The following is an 18,481-nucleotide window of genomic DNA, read 5'->3' on the forward strand; positions in this document are numbered from 1 at the left end:
ACCTGTCTAAATCTGTCCTTGTGTCAGAGGCATATATGGAGAAAGTGAGTCTGGCAGCCAATTGCGTTCTGCTTCTAAAATAAACTCCGCTCCTTTTGCTCTCCATTAAAACAATGTCCTCCAGGGAAAGATTTTCAAAGGACATTTGATCTTGCCAGCTTGGGAATTCTTTTCAGCGACCTAACCCGGAAGCACCCTGATTCTGAGTCTATGATCCTTGCAATCGCCAGGAGATGAGCGCCACTCTAAATTATAAGTCTTTTTCTAAAGAGCAGCAAACTATGGATAACTTAGAGAAGCAGCTTATTTGTCCCATCTGTTTAGAAATGTTTACTAAGCCAGTGGTTATCCTTCCATGTCAGCACAATCTCTGTAGAAAATGTGCCAGCGATATCTTCCAGGTATGTTGATTTAAACATTTAAGCCTCCAATAAACATTATATCTAGCTTAATGATCTCATACTACAGAATCAGGAGAATATTTCTGTGTTGATTTAATTACCAGAATTTTATTTAAATCAGGAGAAAATTAATTAGAGCAAAAGTTGTTTGTTATTTATCTTATGTGTGATTTTGGATCCCTTGCATTTGGAAATGTCCCTTTTATTTATATGAACTGAACTGTTATTTCAAGTATTTAGAGCTATTAACACATAAACTCATTCCTGTTGTTCCTCAACACCTCTAAAAATGGCAAATTTCTCTCTAGCTTAATTTGTCATATTCTTAGCTTCCAAGCATTGAACAAAATGATACTGAAACTTATTTTTTTCCTACTTTTTCAAGATTTGACTTCATGTGAAGTCCACTAATACCATAAGGGTGACTACATTAACACATTAGATCATATCTTAAGTAGATGATATGATAAGTATCTTGTGATGTGCAGAATAATTGAGAAATAATATATGATTGGCTTTACAACTTTTTTTTATTGTTTGGCAAGAACAGGCCTCCAATCCATATCTCCCAACCAGAGGAGGCACCACTGTGGCTTCAGGAGGTCGATTTCGCTGCCCCTCCTGTAGACATGAAGTAGTTCTTGACAGGCATGGAGTGTATGGCCTTCAAAGAAACCTGCTGGTGGAAAATATAATTGATATATACAAACAGGAATCTTCTAGGTAATTAACAATTTCACTTTGAAAGTTCATTTATCCATCCCATTTAATTTTTAATGGTATTTGCCTTTGAAATGCATGGAATTAGACTTCTCAAGAATCAAACAGAGAATTTTGGAAAATTCAGGCCTGGGAATTTTAATGCTAAGCAGTTATGAAGGGAAAATTGTAATAAGTATCAACAGCAGTCTTCCTCAGATCTTTCTAACTGCCCAAGAAGTAATTCTGGACAGTAAATTTTGTTTGCTATAGTTATGTGTCCTATAGGCCTATCTTGCCCACCTCTACTTTTTAGAGGATTCTTTAAAAAGGCTAAAGATTAATAGCAGCAAAAAGAGGCCTAATACCTGCTTCTGTGCTCCTCTTTTTTCTACTGCTTGGCATCTACCTGACCCACAAATTGTTTATGTTTGGGTACAAGCTTATCTCTTTTGTTGATTAAGAAGCTTAAAACACATATAGTACAATACTCATGCCAAATTCTCACAAATAGGAGAAAATGCCATAAATATATCTGTGAAATTTAGCAACTTTAGGAAGGGGCTCTGCAAGCCTGTCCATATAACTACTGTATATTTTTCCATATAAAAGCATTTCTTACGTATTTCTCTACAAATGGAATGCTTTCATATGGAGAAGCATTAAATGACAGGAGCAGACATGAAAGAGCCCCTAAGGAAGTTTCCAAAGGTAAATACCTTATTTCAGCAGTTTGCTATATACAGTGGAGTTTTATGTAAAACTATTAGACAGCAATAACATTTTGACAACTGTAATATTAATGCTTGGAATTATGCTGTACTAGTGCATGGGAATTTTAAAAGACAGTGTGCAGACATTCAGCACTGAGAGAAGAGAGGGGAGAGGAAAGGAGGGTGGAACTAGGGCAGGGGTAGGCAACCTTGGCTCTTTTATGACTCGTGGACTTCAACTCCCAGAATTCCTGAGCCAGCTGGAGTCATAAAAGAGCCAAAGTTGCCTACCCCTGATAGGGGAAGGGTCAGTAGAAAATAGGATTTGAGGATGTTGTCTCCTTATTCAACTGCTACAGAAAGGTAATTACTTTTTGATATTGGTCTTGTATATGAGTCTTCACTTTATTCTGCTGTATTACCGGCCTGAGTCTCAGTCTGTAAAGAAGTTAAGGTCACTTTACTTCAGACATTTTAACCAGGGTAGTTCAACATCTATTCCTTGAGTAAGATCAAGAAAAAATTCCTTCTGCTCAGATATGATTTCAAAAATGGCTCATTATATGTATGGTGTGTATCAAATAGGACCATGCTACCCAAGACAATTATAAAGGATGCAATAGTAAACTGGTCATGTTAAGTGATTTCTTTCTTTGAAGTTTAAATTAAATATATAATCATTTATAAACATATAGTGATGTGATGGTTGTATATTACTGTTATAATTAATTCAAAGCAATATAATGGATATTAGAGGAAAGATTTACTCTGAATGAATTCTATCATGAAAACAAGGTCTATTGATTCTTCAGCAAAAATAAATACCGTATATTTGTGCTTTTAATAACTTACGTTATAAAAATGATTTAGTCACACTATTGCAAATGATGAAGGTCCATAAAACTAAACAGTTTGTTTAATTTCAGAAAGTGTATTGTGGGTCTTGCTTTTAAAAATGTGCTCTACCAGGACAGTGTGTGTAAGATGAATGTCTAATAGATTCTGTATATTAAGATGTGGTGGAATGTAATCTGGATTCCCAGGTGAGAGGGGTTAAGAGAAAGAAAGTTAAGACAGCTCCACCCTAGCAATTCTCAGAGTATATCTTTAATGATGTGAGTAGTTGCTTTGGTTTCTGTCTGTAGGTGAGGAACAACAAAGGAAACTGCTTAGACCTGGGCATTTTACCGCCCGTGGATCACACCTGGCAATTGATAATGGCTCAGGGAGACAGGCTCTGACCAGAAATTAATATATTCTTTGCATTCTACTATTAATTTGACATTAAGAAAGATTGTGATGTCTGATTGATTTATGGAATCCCATATCTTTGACTGAATTTGACTTCTTCCCTACTTGAAACTGAGATAACTGCTTTGTGACTGATGGGGAATGGGGTGGAACTCCTGCTGGTACTGAAGTGGCCTTAGACTTCCCTTAGGTAGAAGATGCTTTAAGCTACTGCCTACAGCTGTATTAAAAACATAATGGTTTTATATTGGTGCTTTAGCAAGGGAGGCAAATTATTGGGAATGTTTGCCAAGTAACAGTCTTTTAATTTTTCACAGAGTTCTTTCCAAATATTCATGTCTTTCCATATTTCACTCCATTAGAAGATAGCTTGTTTTAAATACATTATTGGTGATATTTTTCAGTCAGCCAGTCCTTTACATCTTTAATGAGAATCAATACATTTAGATCAGTGTTTTCTGACTATTGTTTAATTATATATATTATACACATACATATACACATACACACACATATACATTAATAAACAGGTAGAGCATCATTGCATTGTCATGGGCGCCATCTTTACTTTTTGAACAATAGCATGCAGACACCTCTGATGATTTTATATCCCCATATCTTTTTTCATTCTCAGGGCCTTTTTCTCTTTATATTGGAGCCTGTTCTGTTTGGAAGAGACCAATTGTTCAGTAGTAGGAAGCACACACTTGCATGCAGGTTGTCACAGATTCAGTTCCTAACATCTTTATTAAAAAGCTGGATAAAACTATTTAGTGTGGTGATTAAGGTGCTGGCCTAGAAACCAGGAGACTGTGAGTTCTAGTCCTTTCTTAGACATGAAAGCTGGCTGTATGATGTTGGGCCTGTCACTCTCTTTCTCAGCTCAACCATCTCACAGGGTTGTTGTTGTGGAGAAAATAAGAGGAAGAAATTATTCTTCTTAAGTTATTCTTAATGTAATAAAAGCAGGATAAAAACCTAGTAAGTAAATAAAATAATAGGAGTTTGTTTGCTCTCCCTGTGCTCCCAGAGAGCTGCTATCAGTTTTATAGTTACCTTCCAAACAGAAAAATATTCTGATCTGCCTCTTTGATTTGATCTTAAGTTTTTAAATCGTTCTGATTTGGATTTGCTTTTTTCTCCTAAATTAATTCCATTCACAGGCCTGAAAGAAAAACTGAGCAGCCAATGTGTGAAGAACATGAAGATGAGAAAATTAATATTTATTGCCTGAATTGTGAAGTGCCCACCTGTTCAATGTGCAAGGTTTTTGGTGCTCATAAAGACTGTCAGGTTGCTCCCCTCTCGAATGTTTTCCAAAGACAGAAGGTAAAAAAACAAACCAAAATCTTTCCTTTTTTTAATGGCTTCTCATTTGGAAAATTAATAACTCTCTGCTTATAAAATTAAGTTATAAGTTAAGTTAATAAAAGTACATCATTATTTTCCATTGAAGTTATTTTGTTTAGATCTTAGGTCTTTAAAGGATGTTTTTTTTAATCTGCTCAATCTGTTGCTCCAGCTGACAGGCACACAATTACAATCAATGCGGAATATTTGAGCCTATGCTGCCATTCCAAATATGGTGCCTTGAAGAGGTAACAGACTGAAACTCTCAACATCACCAATATTCGGGATGGGGGAAAAGTGAAGTTTTCTTTGAGGAGTTTCCAATTCAAATTTTTTGCCAGAATAACCACTGTATGTTATTGGTGTGCAGATATCCCATGCTATATAATCAATGCAAGTGGTTTCTGGAGAAATGTTTTAATTTCATGGTCTCCAAATTGGTCTGGTATCGTATAGAAGCATATCTTTATGTTTTTCACATAGTTGCCATCATATATTGAGTATCCTTATAATAACTACTTAATTTATTCCGTCTTTGTTCCCTGTGAAACTAAACTCCTTACATCAATTTCAATTACATATTCAATGCAACTCACCATAGGCATCAATTCTTAACCCTAACAGCACCAAAATGAGGAAACAGGCATCATAGCATCAAGAAGGAGGATTTTACACACCCTTTTTGTGTTTGTATTGCAACATCACATACAATACAAATATACATAGTATCACAATGTCATGACATATATTTTACCACTTTCCCCAACTACACATCCCTTCCAGAGGAATGCCTATAAAGCCCACAACAAAATATCTTCTGGAGGGTTTCTTCAGATGGCCAAAATCTACAATACAGTGTGCACAGCTTTGCAGTCAAAGCCCTACCCCATTTGTATATGCAGCAGCATTGAATTTGTATACAAAAAGGGTGGGGCTTCTACCACAACACCCATCAATTTGCAGTTTTTAATCATACCCCAAAGATGCACACAACTCCATCAGTGAGTTCCCCTGATATTTCAGACTAACATAGTCTGGCATGGTAGAACTGCCTTTTATCTTTTCACAATGCTCCTAAATGTGACATGAAAGCAATATAAATAGTAGATTGCAGACATTATAAAATTTTTACTGATAGCTTCAAGTGCTGGCAATATACATGTAGTGTCTCAGTCTTCATCAGGTTGAAGTCTGGGTACCACAGGGCAAGTTGAAACACTTGTTCCATCCAGTCCCAACCTGTTGCTGTTGACCACAGTCCTTCTAATTATATTTTATTATTGTTGTTTTTCTTCTACTCTGAAATATTACTAGTCTGACTCTAGCATTCTTTAAAAAGTTGTATCCAAATATCTTCAGTCTTTGATTTCAGATTCTGGTTTCTATTCTGATGATGCCTCTGTCTGCAAACCAATATATTTCTGTCTTTCTGTCCATCATTGTTTTTTAGTTATTAAGAAATTTTTTATTTTGCCAGTAATTTCTTGGCCATGGAATAGAAAAGTTCAGAGATGCTTCCAGAATCCTTTGCTGCCATCTGTTAAAGGTCTATTTATTTTTAACACAGCATTCATTAAACAGCTGTTTATATGGAATATCCTCATGAGAAATGCAACACAATTTCTTGAAAGCCTTGCTGAGGCTGCCATGATACAGAGCCAGTTTATAAACAGAGCTTTTGGAAGCAGCCCATTATTATATTTGTTAATATTAAAGCTGAGTACATGTTTATCAGGTTGAAAAAAATGTATTTTTTTCAACCTGATAAACATGTTCTCTTACTCTGAAATAACACATGTGAAATACTGCTTAGAAAAAGCATCTAAATAGAAAGTGTTATATTTATGTACATCAATCACTATATTTCTGGCTACAGAGGACAAGAAATAGCTCTATATTGTGATTATAAGAAGCTATTTTTATTGTATGCGTATAGTAAAATTTACTGGTGTATGTTTGTTCCAAAAATCACAGGAAAAAAATATGAAAAGATCAGAGGACAGAATAATTAACATGAAACTGTCTAAAATATTTTTAGTGGGAGAATTAAATCATGCAAATCAGACTTCAATATGAACAGAAAGCACCTCAGTTAAATAAATTTGTTATAATAACTTCCTCTTTTGGCAAAAGTATTATATTCAGCAATTTTATTTATGAGAAATTTTGAGAACTAGTTGTATCTCTTCCGTAACTAAATAAAATATACACTTTTTCAGTATCCTTTTAGGAAAGTTTTAATGATTATAACGTTAAAAAATTAGATTAGTACAATGCTTTATATTTTCCCAAAGTATATGTTTATTTTATATCACAGTCTGAACTTAGTGATGGGATCGCTGTGCTTGTGGGAAGTAATGACAGAGTACAAGGAATTGTAACTCAGCTGGAGGAAACCTGCAGAACAGTTGAAGTAAGCAAATACTATTTTGATACCACTGAATCAAATTATTATTATTATCTCTTCACAACAATTTGAAGTCATAGCTGCCAGTTCTTTTAACAGGTGTTGGCCTTCATATGCATCAAGATCTTTCCAAGGACCTAGGACATTGTAATGTATTATAATTATTTCCAGGTAAATAAATATAGGTTTGTGACTGTGCAGCTTAAAAGTGCTATTTTGGTTTTTTGTTCCAATGTTGTCATCCATATGGTGTGTGGATGAGGAATTCCACAGTTTTAGGTTACACAAGTCTTTCTTTCTGAGAAAGAGTTCGTGTTGCTCACAACTCTATGCAAGTTCCACAAATGTTGTCTAGAGCCGCCAGCCTTCTGGAACCAGTAGACATTTTTAGAATTTTTAGTCTATGGGGTAGGTGTTTGCTGCACTACTAGTAAACTAGGCAAGGAAATCAACTCCACAAGGAGGCTAAAACTCCTTTTATAGACAATCTTGCAAATTGGATTGTGCTGTACTTCCTCCCCCCTCCTTATATTTCAATGAATCAAGACAACATCTGATTCACTGGAAACATTGTCTTGTTTCTCTAGACTTGAAAAATGTTTCAACCCCTTTTGCTTACCTGAAGCACTAAGATCCCTTGAACAAATATTCCTTGGTCTCTATAGTATGTGCTCTCATGAAAAGCTAGCAAGCAGGGGGATTTGCAAGCGCCTGCTGCTTTCATCATACAGTAGTGTCAAAGGCAGCACTACTTTGCAAAGCTCTGCCCTTCTAGATGTGAAAGCAACATCATAACCTGTTTTCCTCAAACTCACCACTTGCCCTGTAAGCCCACAGGCACCACTGCTGCCAAAGGGATTGTCCCAGTCACAAAATGGCTGTCATGGAGGAGATAACCAGTTACAGGGTATCTGTTAAGCAGAATGCTACTTGGCACCCATTTAGTTCTTCCCATTCTGTTTTGCTTCACTCCCTACCTCTGTTTTCTTGGGCAGACAGACCAAGTACCAGGCTCCAACCACCCATAATTGTGGTTTTTGTTTTTTTGTTTGTTTTGTTTTGTTGCTAAAAATGCATTTGGGTTTGAAGAATTCTTGAAAACAGACAGTGCTAAAGCCTGGTACTTTGTTTTCTTCATAACATGCCAGCTTCCCAATTTTGTATTAATTCATAATATAAAAACAAGCAAGCATGATTTTTGAAGTATAACACCTCTGATTCTACAAATAGTAAGCAATCATCAAGACAAGTAACCATTGATATTCTGCTCCTCTATGAATTGATTGAGTCCCCTGTAAAAACTCTAAAATTGGTGACCATCATGATCTCTGACAATGTGAAATACAGTTTTGATATGTCCATTTATATTATATTCAATTTCAATAGATATGAATTTTTCTGTATTTTCTTTTAACAGATGACCCTAAGTTCTAATCTTCAAAGAGAGGGAATTTTCTCTCTATCCACATTTTCAATACAATACATGGGGTTTCATATTTCCATGATTTTGTAAGAAAGGCATGGAATAATAAATAGGTAGAGAAAAGTAAATTAGGCCACTCAAAGGAAACAATTGTAGAAGTGGGAAATAATCACGCATGAATATGAATTGCAGCTAATAATGCTTTCATTTTACAGAAATTTGTGAAAAAGAGGGTTCTGATCAAGTATTACAACCTCATGAATCTCAGACATTGAATTTAAGCTTTAAATAAAAATGTAATTAAACAGTAATGATTACATGGTTGAATTATGAGAAGAAATATGTGAGAGAAATGATGGCTCTATATGTTGTTATTTTTTTAAGACTGTGAGAGACTATGATTGTGTTAATTCCCATGTTGTATTAAACCTTTACCCCAGTATAAGATGTTACAAAAGAATCCATTTGTATAAAAAAAGCACATTTATGGGAAAAAAATTTCCATTTTTAAATGAAAAAATGAGGTAAAGCTTACAATACGTCATTCTAATTTGCAAAAAAAATCCATAAGAGTCCTTTCAGTAACCAGAACATAGGAGAGGAGATAATGTAGCAAACATGGTTCAGAATTGCTGAAATTTCTGAGCCAAGGAAAGTATGAAAATATTAGTACTTAAAAGTTAAGACGTCACATATTGCAAGTATGTATAAAGGAGTCTGTATAGCAAGGATGAAATGTGTTGGTATCAGGAGTTTGCAGGCCATAGCAAGCCTTTCAAGTACATTCACGGTAAGAATTAAACTCTCTCCAAAGGAAAGATACTGTAATATTGAAGTTTTAGCAATTTAGGACTCTTCCCTACAGTCAAGCTTAATCCTTGAGGTGGCAGAAAACTAGATTGACATAAAACTATATTGACATAAAAATTGCCCAGTGGTGATCCTTACTACCATAGAAACAATGTCAACAAATTGTGTTGTCTAGTTACAATGTACCAAGCATGTTAAGGATGGGTCTTGCCCCGTAGCCTCTGCTGGCCCGCCTTCTGATTCTCAACCACTCACCCTGTGTGAACACCAAGTGAGAGCTTTATTGGCTGTGAATCCCAGCAAAGCCGCAGGCCCAGATGGGGTGCTGGGGATAGTGGTTAAGAACTGTGCCGACCAATTAGCAGGGGTCCTGATAAGGATCTTTAACATCTCCTTGCAAACGGCATGTGTACCATCATGCTTGAAAGCAGCTACTATTGTCCCAGTCCCAAAGAAAACTGTAGTTGAGTGCCTGAATGACTATAGACCTGTTGCATTAACGTCTGTAGTCATGAAATGCTTCGAAAGACTGGTTCTCCAACATCTTAGGACATGCCTCCCACTGGACTTCGACAAACATCAATTTGCCTACAGGGGGAACAGGTTGACAGACGATGCCATAGCTACTGCTCTACACTCTGTAGCAAGCCATCTTGAGAAACCTGGAAGCTATGTCAGGATGCTTTTTGTTGATTACAGCTCCACTTTCAACACCATTTTGCCGAGCACTCTTATTGAAAAGCTGCCTGACTTGAAATTTTCCCCCTCCATCTGCGATTGGATTCAAGACTTTCTCAGGGACCGGTTACAAACAGTGAGGGTCGGGTCTGTTTTATCCACACCCCTGAAGCTTTGCGCTGGCTCGCCACAGGGCTGAGTGTTTAGCCCCTACCTGTACTCATTGTACACATATGATTGTGTATCGTCCAACCCATTTACTGCAATAATTAAGTTTGCAGACGATACCACCGTAGTGGGTCTTATTACAGGTGGAGATGAGACAGCATACAGGGGGGAGGTACAAAAACTATCCATATGGTGTTTCAAGAACAACTTGCACCTGAACATCGGCAAGACGAAAGAGATGGTGCTAGACTTCTGGAGGAAAAAAGAGGAACCTGCCCCACTTTACATTGGGGGGACTGTGTGGAGAGAGTTTCCTCCTTTAAATTTCTGGGAGTCTACCACTGTGAAGATCTTGCCTGGAAAGTTAATACAACCCAGGTGGCCAGAAAGGCCCAACAGAGACTCCACTTTCTCAGGGTCATGGTTTGGTATGCTGATCTGACAGCCGCGGATAGGAAAGTATTACAGAGGGTGGTGAGCACAGCACAAGACAGTGTGGGCTGTCCCCTGACACCACTGGATGACATCGCCAGGGCTCGCTGCCTTGGAAGAGTGAGGAACATTATCAGGGATGACTCACACTCTGGTCGGTATCTCTTTACTCTCCTACCAATGGGTAGGAGATATAGGAGTATAGCCAGCCATACCAACAGGCTGAAGAACAGCTTTTATCCATGGGCTGTTAGGCTCTTGAACGGGAAATAATTTTATAAACTTTATGTATGATTGATTTGCGAGGCCGGTGTGTTGTGCAATTAGCTTACATCGTGTAATAAGATGGAGGGTTTGTTGTCACTGTGAGTTGGGGGGGCACAATCAGCCAATCTCAATGTATACATGGTTGTACTTTGACAATAAAGGTTCATTCATTCATTTTCCTAGCTTTTTCTTTCTTCCTATCAAATGTCAGCAACTGGCAGGAAAACATCCATCATTCATTTTCCTTAACATGGAATAGGATGTGAAGGAAGGGAGGGAGGGAAAGACAAGTTTTAACAGATAGCTAGACTGGTAGGTTTAGGCATCTGCCAAAACATGATCTGGCTTTCTACAAGTGCTTTGTGTAGCTGTGTTCAAAGCAGCCCAATTCCCAGCTGATATTCAAAAGAACACTAAGTGCATGCTGAAAAGTAACTCAAGCAAAGATGACATTGTGATGGGAGTTTTGTTGGAAAGCAGAAGAGAGAAAACCAGGTCTGCCTCTGCCATTCACTGTGTAGCCCTTAGTATGGCACCAACACTAATAGCTGTTTTTCAAGGTGACTTATGTTTCAGAGACCAGGTAGAGTTCGTGAAAACTCAATGTGAAAGAAGTGGACTGTTCCACTGCTTAAAGCAGAATAGCTCTAGAAGACAATGTCCAAGAATGGGAGGGGAGGACTAAGATGTGAATCTAAAAATCCAATAGCTGTTGGGCTTGTTATATACTGGGTTCATTGCTTGATTGACGAGACGAGGTGAGTGAGTTCAGCAAGAATCATTCTTTATTTGCTTACGGGAACTGAACTGAGAAACAGGGCTGCGAATGCAGCTATTTATACCCTGGCCTCTAGGTGGCGGCCAATAGGTTTAAAGCAACCTATTGCCGCCCTAGAAGCAGCCAATGGTGGCGCTGGAGACGGAGGAGCTAGGAGCTGTTAGCCAGATTCCCTGCTTAAACAGCCTTCCAGCAATTAACCCCACGTGATACTCTTTAGTAAGAAAAAACCCAATACATTACAGGGCTGATCCATCTTTTAGGGATCACCCAACTGCACTATTGATACCATGGTAATAGAAATGCATAAAGTTTTACCAACTGCAAAAGCTGTGTCAGAATAAGGCAAAAAAGGCACTGATAGACCTAAGGAAAGTTGACACCACCTCAGATATGGCCTAAGGATCAGATGAACACAACAGTAAAAAGCAGGATGCCATAATTAGTTGCAAGCAAAAAAAAGTTCTCAAATAAATCCAAAACAATCCAATATGAAGTAGAAGCAGTCATCAAGACAGATATTATTTCTTTTCAATAATGACTTACTTACATATAATTCCCACTTTTTCCAAATGCTTACTTTCCAAATGTAATCTGAGAAATGCAGATGCTCATAAATCCTTTCATTTTAATAGCATTTAATAGGTTTAGCATCCAAGAATAATGCATGGTATTTTGAGAAACAGCCTTCATTATGTTTTCCATATTTTGTTTTCTTTGTTTATTTAGAAAGGCAATACCCCAAACTTCTAACATGTTTGCACAACAGAATGATTTTACCAATTAAAAATTCCAAGTGCAAGACTGTTTAAATATAATTAATGTAAAACTGAAAACATGAATATAAGAAGGTTATATCTAAAACATCAAATCAACAGGAAACACATTTTTTTCTGCTCAACAAAAATCAATACAATAAAGGAAGATCCAAAGCAATCCAATGAGGACACATCTTTCATAGTCTGTGTGAGCCAAGGAAGTTCTTTTTCATAATTCAAAATAACTCTGTGTCCCTCAGTAATAGAACATATGGATCACAGCCTTTCTACTTTCTACAGTAATAGCTCAAACATTTTTCTTAATTTCATATAATGTTTGTGCTCATTAGACACCAATACGATCTTGAAATCAAATAGTCACTCGGAACTTAAATACAATCCTTTTCCTATTGAGTAAAAATGCAAAATGCATTTCTCCATCTGGAATCTAAAATAAAACTAAGTTATATGAGGGAGTTTCTGACTTGTTTATTAAGATAACATATTTTATGACCTTTCTTAAATTGGCTTGCTGAAAATCTTAAATAAGGTATAGCTATTAAAATAGTATGATTATTCAGTTGCAAAAGCAAAGTATATCTTACTAAACTATTTTTAGTTCTGGAAATTTTCACAGGGTTTTTGAGTGTTCAATTTATGTAAAGAAAAAACTTATCTCAGGTATTTAAAATGGCAAGTCTATATGACGTACCTGGAAATTAATCATATTTCAAGAGAGATAGCCAGGACAAAGCCAACACTGGAGCCTAAACAAAAATAAACTTTGATTTAGTTTGACAATATGTAATCACATTGTATTAAATTAGTTACATACAATTACTTCTTAAGATTCCAATATCTTCTATTACATTTATAATGTAATAGAAGATATTTGAATCTTGAGAAGTAATTCTAAAATAATTCTAATAATTTACAATTACATTACAATATTTATTATTTATAATGTAATGTAATTATAAACATTGCAAATGACAATGCTTTGAGGGGTTTGGAGGAATTTGCATGTCACTCTGAGCACTTTTGGTATAAGCATTTATTTTAAAAGCTATTATTGTTCATATTTTTAGAATATTTATTCTAAAATCTTGATGCTTAAATAGAAATTTCTAGAGCTCTACCATCAGTGTTTGAAAAAGGTTTCATTATTATTATTACTATTATGAGGCAAATTTAGTTGGTGTTAGTCTAGAATGTTCAATACTCAAAATTCCTTCTTTGTTCGTATCACCTTCATGAGTTGTCTCAATCAGTGAAGTTTATTGGCTTCTATAAGTCACTGTGAAAGGTTTAAAAAGAAAAAGAAAAAGCTTTTTCAGTGCAGAGGCATTTCCCTCAATTTATAAAAATAAAAACAGATGCAGTTGACATAATACTTTTAACACAAAGCTAATTATTCATTTCACAGGAATGCTGCAAAAGGCAGAAAGAGCAACTATGTGAAAAATTTGATTATTTGTACTTAATATTGGAAGAACGAAAAAGTGAGATGACACAAATAATCACTCGGAGCCAAGAGGAGAAATTGGAACATGTCCGGTCTCTGATAAAAAAGTATGCAGACCACTTAGAGACAGTATCAAAACTGGTGGAATCAGGTATCCAATTTATGGAAGAGCCAGAAATGGCTGTATTTTTACAGGTATGTTGCAGAAAAGTTTTTTTAATGAGAATATATTATTATACAGTTTCTAATTAAACCTTCCCTTATGCTAAACCTCTCAGAAGAAAATTCTTAGCATTGAGTAGGAAGTACCATTTGAGTGTTCATCATGGACTTCTCAACTGTAAGTTTTATAGAATAGCTACCTATGTAGTAGTTTTCCATATTCAATCTGAATATTGTATTTTTGCACACCACATATAGAATTCATAATATTTTCTTAAAGTAGGAGAAGATGGTTAAACAGATAACACTTACTGGGAAATATGTTTTTCAAAGTGAAAAACAAAAGATACATATTGGAGATGACATTTATCCTAGGGTTATTTAATGAAGATAATAAAAACACTTTGGAATGTAATACAACATACTGTATAGAGAAATAATTAGGTTATATTATGTGACCTGATTTTTCCCAAAAATTAAATTTAAATTTGAATATTAATAGATAATAGGATTTTCCCCTGAACAGTTTATATTTCAATCTGCAGAATCAGATGATTCTTATTTAAGTAACTACTACTTTGTGAAGATCATCTTCAAGTTCATTCAGATTTTCCAAAGAGATGACAGTGTATCATATTAGAGCATGTATCTTTATTTTTAACTGGGAGCGCTCCCAAAGCATAAAGTTAAAGTTTGGTAATTCATTCTGTTAAGTAAATAAGGTAAATTGAATATAAATAGCCTGATATTTCCCAATATGAAAAATGCACTTATCCTATACTCTTGTCAGTTTATAATTGATGCATAACTCGGTCATTACTCTATAGTGCAAAAGAAGCAAGAATCATAGCTACAGAGCAATTTGTGATATTAGTTGGCCTACATTATTGCTTTACCCAAGGGACAAAATGGTTTCCTGTTCTGTATTGCAGGGTCCCCAACCCCTGGTCCATGGACCGGCACCAGGCCACGGCATGCCAGCAACCGGGCCATGCAAACTAGTGAAACCCAATCCATGGGATGCAGGCAGCATGCAAAACCACTCCCCCTCTGGTCTTTGGAAAAAACTTTGTCCATGGAACCGGTCCTTGGTGCCCAAAAGATTGGGGGCTGCTGCTGTATTGAACTAAATGTTCAGACTGTGATGGAGCAGGCAGGACAAACCATAGTAGCTCGTAATCTTTACGGGCATAATTTTAGGAATGTGTACATCAGTGTATAACAGGGATGGGTAACATGTAATTGTTTACATGTTGTCAAGTTATATGTCTTATAACTCCTAACATGCATTGCAGCTATGCTAATTGTAGTGCTGGATGTTTTAATTTAACAACATCAAGAGGATCTGTTGTTTCTCAATGTGGCCTAGAGAAATTAACAGTTAAAATATCTTGCTGGATCAAAATATACTTTCTAGTTTGGTTTACCCCAGAGGGTCCACTTTTGCATTACCCTGGTGAAATATCTTGTTATGGTTAGAATTCCAGTTATTATTTGTTAAAAGTATATACTACCATTTTTATACATAAATTAACTTTAAATATGTATGCTGAAAAGAAAGGAACAAGTTATTAAATAATTTATTTTATTGGCTATATTTTGTTTTTCACAGAATGCTAAAGCATTGCTACAAAAGTAAGTAAAGATGTGTTACCATTTTCATCATAAGCCAATAATTTCTAAACTGTTCAGTTGCAAAATAATGCAGATGACACAATGGTCTTTCTATTTTAGAATTACTGAAGCTTCTAAAGCATTTCAGATGGAAAAAATAGATAAAGGCTATGAAAATATGACCCACTTCACAGTCAATCTTAATAGAGAAGAAAAAATAATTAGAGAAATTTACTTTTACAGAGGTAGGTTTCCCTTTTTAAAAAAGCTTATTTTCCTTTTAGCTGTGAAGCGTTCAATTTTTGTGAAGACCTCCTGTCACAAAAATAATCGAAAGACCTTTTTGACATTCTACAAAAGTGAAAGATATATTTTACATGTCTAATAATCAAAAGTAAACTCATGAAGATTAAGATGGTATGCTGAAAAATACATTTTTTCATAGAATCTGAGCTTTGACATTAGCGTTGTATATCTTTCAAGATCCCAACATTCAGTATACATCAAAGCTATTAACCTCTGATGTGTTTATTTGACTAGCAGAACCTTAGCAATGATTACCAACAGTGATTCATGATAGAACATTTCCTTTAATAAAGATCGTTATTAAGCTTGATTATGTGTATTTATGTACCCAAAAGATGCTAATTACTACTAATGTTATATTGAGAAATATTGAAAAGTTATTTATGCGTGTACACATGCATATCTGTTTATGTATTTATATATAGCAGCCAATAGTATTTATCCAGTGTTTACAGCCATTGTAAAGAAAGAAAGTCAATTTTGTTGATAGTCAATGTTCATGAAATCTTATTGAAAAAGTGGTAATTGAAAGCTTTTCATTCTCTACTCTTACCTTGTTGTATTCATAAGTATAGTGGTAAATGAAGAGTGAGAAACAAAAGTGTAAACAATTATTTTAAATTAAAGAGTGAAACAAATATTGTCAATACAGAAAGGCAACTTTTCCAACAAGATAAACTAAATTAGGATTCTGTGGTGCCATGCCACCTAAAATAATGTGCTTGTGTGACCACCTTACTTAATTTGAGACCCAACACCAAGTGACAAGTTGAGCTCTTGTTCTTGCCTCAGCTTCTTCCAACCCAGCTGTTTGAAAGCATGCAAATGGGAATAGATAAATAGGTATCATTTCGGTGGGAAGGTAACAGTATTTAACCACGTTTATATTAGTTATACTGAAAGCAGCTAAAGTTCACAAATACTTCTTTATATACCATCACTTTTCAGAACTTGGTATTTTGTGCTTTTACTGAAATGTTTATCACCAGAAAGGTGAAGCTAGACCCAGTATTTAAAGTATAACAAAGTCATTTACACAGTTCAGAATTCCCTTACAGAAAAACAAAGGTACTGAACGCGAACAAGCCTTTTCCACATAGTCCTGAGATAATCACATGCATTATAACTTGTCATATTCATCATAGAATACTATTTCTTTTCAAATCTTTGATCCAAAATCATGTGAACAGCCTAGTTGTTATAGAAAAAGTAAGAGTTTAAGGGAAGAAGTGGAACTGTATCCTTTAGCGTTTTTAATTGCTACATTATATTGCTGTTAAACAAATACTCCTCAATATATATTTCAGCACAAACATGAGGCAGATTGGGAGGAGGGATTGTTTACATAGGTACAGCACAGAAAGTTTGATGCCAAGGGAAATCATTTCCCTTCTCTTTTTTATATATAAATGGTATAAGCATATGTTCTTGATAAACTTGGCAACCCCATATGTCTAATATCTTCTTTGACTGTTCCACTGGAGACCTTTTTTATTTGAACTAATATACGATAGCAATGATTAATAATTTATCCATAAGCTATCATGTCTTCTTCTGACCAATGGCCATATCTTAGGTATAATTGCACTTCCCACTTTTCCTAGGAATAAAAGACTCAGTGACAAAAATAAAAGGACTCAAGAGTGAAAATCAAAAGGCTGCTGTGATAGTTTGTCCACTCTCTACACAGGCTACTTCCTCTATTGTGTTCTGATTATTAGATGAACAGTTTCTGCTTCTAAAAAAACAATGTGCTAACCATTCTAGGAAATCTTAAAGTCCTTTGGGAAGGTTTCACAGAAAAACAAGTTGTTAATTTTATTATGTGTTGAGAGAAACATCTATGAACAGGAACTGATACAAAAATACTATTCTGCTCAGAGTGCTGGCTGTTTTTTTTTTATGCAATTCAATTCCTTTAATAGGGTCAGAGACAAATATTCCTGCTTAGAAAACGGTAAACCAGCACCTTTCGGACCAAAGATTCTCTGTCAACAAATTTTACTTTAGAGGAATCCAATTAGTGTATTTCTCTTTTATGTTACAATAGAAGTAGAGGAGGAGGAGGAGGAGGAGGAGGAGGAAGATGCTGCAGAAGAGAAAACATCAGGTGAAATCCACACTGAATCGTCAGGTGAAGAAGATGAAATATCTGAACAAGCATCATCTCTGCAACTTCAACAGGATATTGTATTGAAAGACACATTAGCTGTATCTCAGAGTAATCTGATACCATCATTACCTTCTAACCCACTAGTTAATACTCCTACTACAGCAAAACAGGTAACTATTCTTCTCACATCAGTTATGTTAAATATTTTATCACATTGTTAATCCCTTTATTAATTAAATTTGATAGTTCATTAGCTCAGTCTTCCCCAATTTTTGGCATTTTGAGTATGTTGATAAAATTCCTAGAATTTTCTTGCTCTCTGGGAATTGTCAATTAACATATTCCTACCCTGAAGGTTGCAGTAGGTAAAGATATCAGTGAAAACTGAAAACCTCATCTTTCTGCATACACAAGTCCACCATTGGATTCAGCCCTTAAAATTTTACTTAAAGCATAATTTAAAAATCCAGTAGCAGTAGAAAACAAAACTCACTTAGCCAATCTTGCTCTTTCTGTTCTGATACAGTACTTTTAAAACTATAATTTCTGTTAATGTCATCTTAAAATAAAGCTGTACCCTATTGCCTAGAAAAAATAAAAACCAACAGAGGATTTAAAAACTAACATTATGTAAAATAAAATAATATAATAATCATTAATAAAATAACTAGTAGAATCAGAATTTA

The 18,481-nt window shown here is 35.3% G+C and overlaps 1 protein-coding gene across 3 annotated transcripts in view; it reads left to right on the plus strand.

Moving 5' to 3' along the window:
- Positions 1-222: 222 nt before the first annotated feature.
- Positions 223-18,481, plus strand: part of TRIM55 (tripartite motif containing 55) — a 44,627-nt gene continuing 26,368 nt past the window's right edge. For all 3 annotated transcript variants that reach the window (XM_081324998.1, XM_081324997.1, XM_081324999.1), the window contains exons 1-8: positions 223-401; positions 952-1,124; positions 4,228-4,393; positions 6,732-6,827; positions 13,562-13,795; positions 15,375-15,397; positions 15,497-15,621; positions 17,739-17,965. In XM_081324998.1, the coding sequence (XP_081181124.1) occupies positions 234-401; positions 952-1,124; positions 4,228-4,393; positions 6,732-6,827; positions 13,562-13,795; positions 15,375-15,397; positions 15,497-15,621; positions 17,739-17,965 (1,212 nt within the window). In that variant the 5' untranslated portion in view covers positions 223-233. The remainder of the gene's footprint in view (positions 402-951; positions 1,125-4,227; positions 4,394-6,731; positions 6,828-13,561; positions 13,796-15,374; positions 15,398-15,496; positions 15,622-17,738; positions 17,966-18,481) is intronic.

Source organism: Vipera berus, assembly GCF_964194415.1.
Source record: "Vipera berus genome assembly, chromosome: 3".
NCBI lineage: Eukaryota > Metazoa > Chordata > Lepidosauria > Squamata > Viperidae > Vipera > Vipera berus.